General features: G+C 27.6%; 1 protein-coding gene across 1 annotated transcript in view; it reads right to left on the bottom strand.

The window, feature by feature from the left end:
* The window catches only part of LOC106960855 (inositol hexakisphosphate and diphosphoinositol-pentakisphosphate kinase 2-like), a 68936-nt gene that overhangs the window by 26427 nt on the left and 41177 nt on the right, over nt 1-1332 (bottom strand). Inside the window, exon 31 of the mRNA XM_015054208.1 lies at nt 774-839. Coding sequence (XP_014909694.1) covers nt 774-839 — 66 coding nt within the window. The remainder of the gene's footprint in view (nt 1-773; nt 840-1332) is intronic.

Genomic DNA, 1332 nt, shown 5'->3' with positions numbered 1-1332 from the left:
TATACATGTATAAATCTATTCATAATAACATATAGCCCTACTCTCAATAAATATTGAGATAATTACATAAAACTGAGTTAAAATCAAGCTCAAATATTTAGCTGAGTCTGACAAGTTACATGAATAAAAGTTAATTTAAAATCACATTAAAGAAATCTGCTGAACTAATAATCACTTTATTGTCTTAAATCATTTGGCGTCGTTCTCACCTGATTCCTCTGTTTTATCCTTTTTACTTTTCTCACTTTTCTTAGTCTCATCTTTTCCACTCTGTTCTATTAGTTAGAAAACAAAAATATAAGTGTATACATAACATCAACATTTAGCATTATTCTCAATAAATATTGATATTATTGCATAAAACTGAGTTTAAATCAAGCTAAAAGAATTAGCTAAATGTAACAAGTTGAATTAAAGTTTAATTTAAAATCACATTAAGGAAATCTCCAGAACTGATAATCACTTTGTGGCCTCACCTGATTCCTCTGTTTTATCCTTTTCACTTTTCTCATTTTTCTCACTTTTCTTAGTCTCATCTTTTATACTCTGTTCTATTAGTTAGAAAACAAAAGTATTTAAATAAAGTGTATATGTGTGTAAATCTATGAACAATATCAACATATAGCCTTATTCTCAAGACATATTGATATTATTGCATAAAACTGAGTTTAAATTAAGCTCAGTTGAATAAAAGTTAATTTAAAATCACATTAAAGAAATTTCCTGAACTAATCATCACTTTGTTGTCTTAAACCATTTGGCATCTTTCTCACCTGATTCCTCTGTTTTATCCCTCTCTCTTTTCTCACTTTTCTTAGTCTCATCTTTTCTACTCTGTTCTGTTAGTTAGAAAACAAAAATATAAAATAAAGTNTTGAATTAAAGTTGATTTAAAATCACATTAAGTAAATCTGACATGAAAATCACTTTGTGGCTTCAACTGAAACCACCTGGCATCTTTCTCACCTGATTCCTCTGTTTTATCCTTTTCACTTTTCTCACTTTTCTTAGTCTCATCTTTTCCACTCTGTTCTATTAGTTAGAAAACAAAAATATAAAGTAAAGTGTATACATATATAAATCTAATCATAATATCAACATATAGCCTTACTCTCAATAAATATTGAGATAATTACATAAAAATTAGTTAAAATCAAGCTAAAAAAATTTAGCTGAGTCTGACAAGTTACATGAATAAAAGTTAATTTAAAATCACATTAAGGAAATCTGCTGATCTGATGATCACTTTGTTGTCTTAAATCATTTGGCAACTTTCTCACCTGATTCCTCTGTTTTATCCTTTTCACTTTTCTCACTTTTCTCACTTTTCTC

Source organism: Poecilia latipinna, unplaced genomic scaffold (assembly GCF_001443285.1).
Source record: "Poecilia latipinna isolate Pla-1442-1.1 unplaced genomic scaffold, P_latipinna-1.0 Scaffold1237, whole genome shotgun sequence".
Lineage (NCBI taxonomy): Eukaryota > Metazoa > Chordata > Actinopteri > Cyprinodontiformes > Poeciliidae > Poecilia > Poecilia latipinna.
The sequence above is the reverse complement of the archived record's forward strand: the minus strand, read 5'-3'. Positions and strand labels throughout refer to the sequence as shown.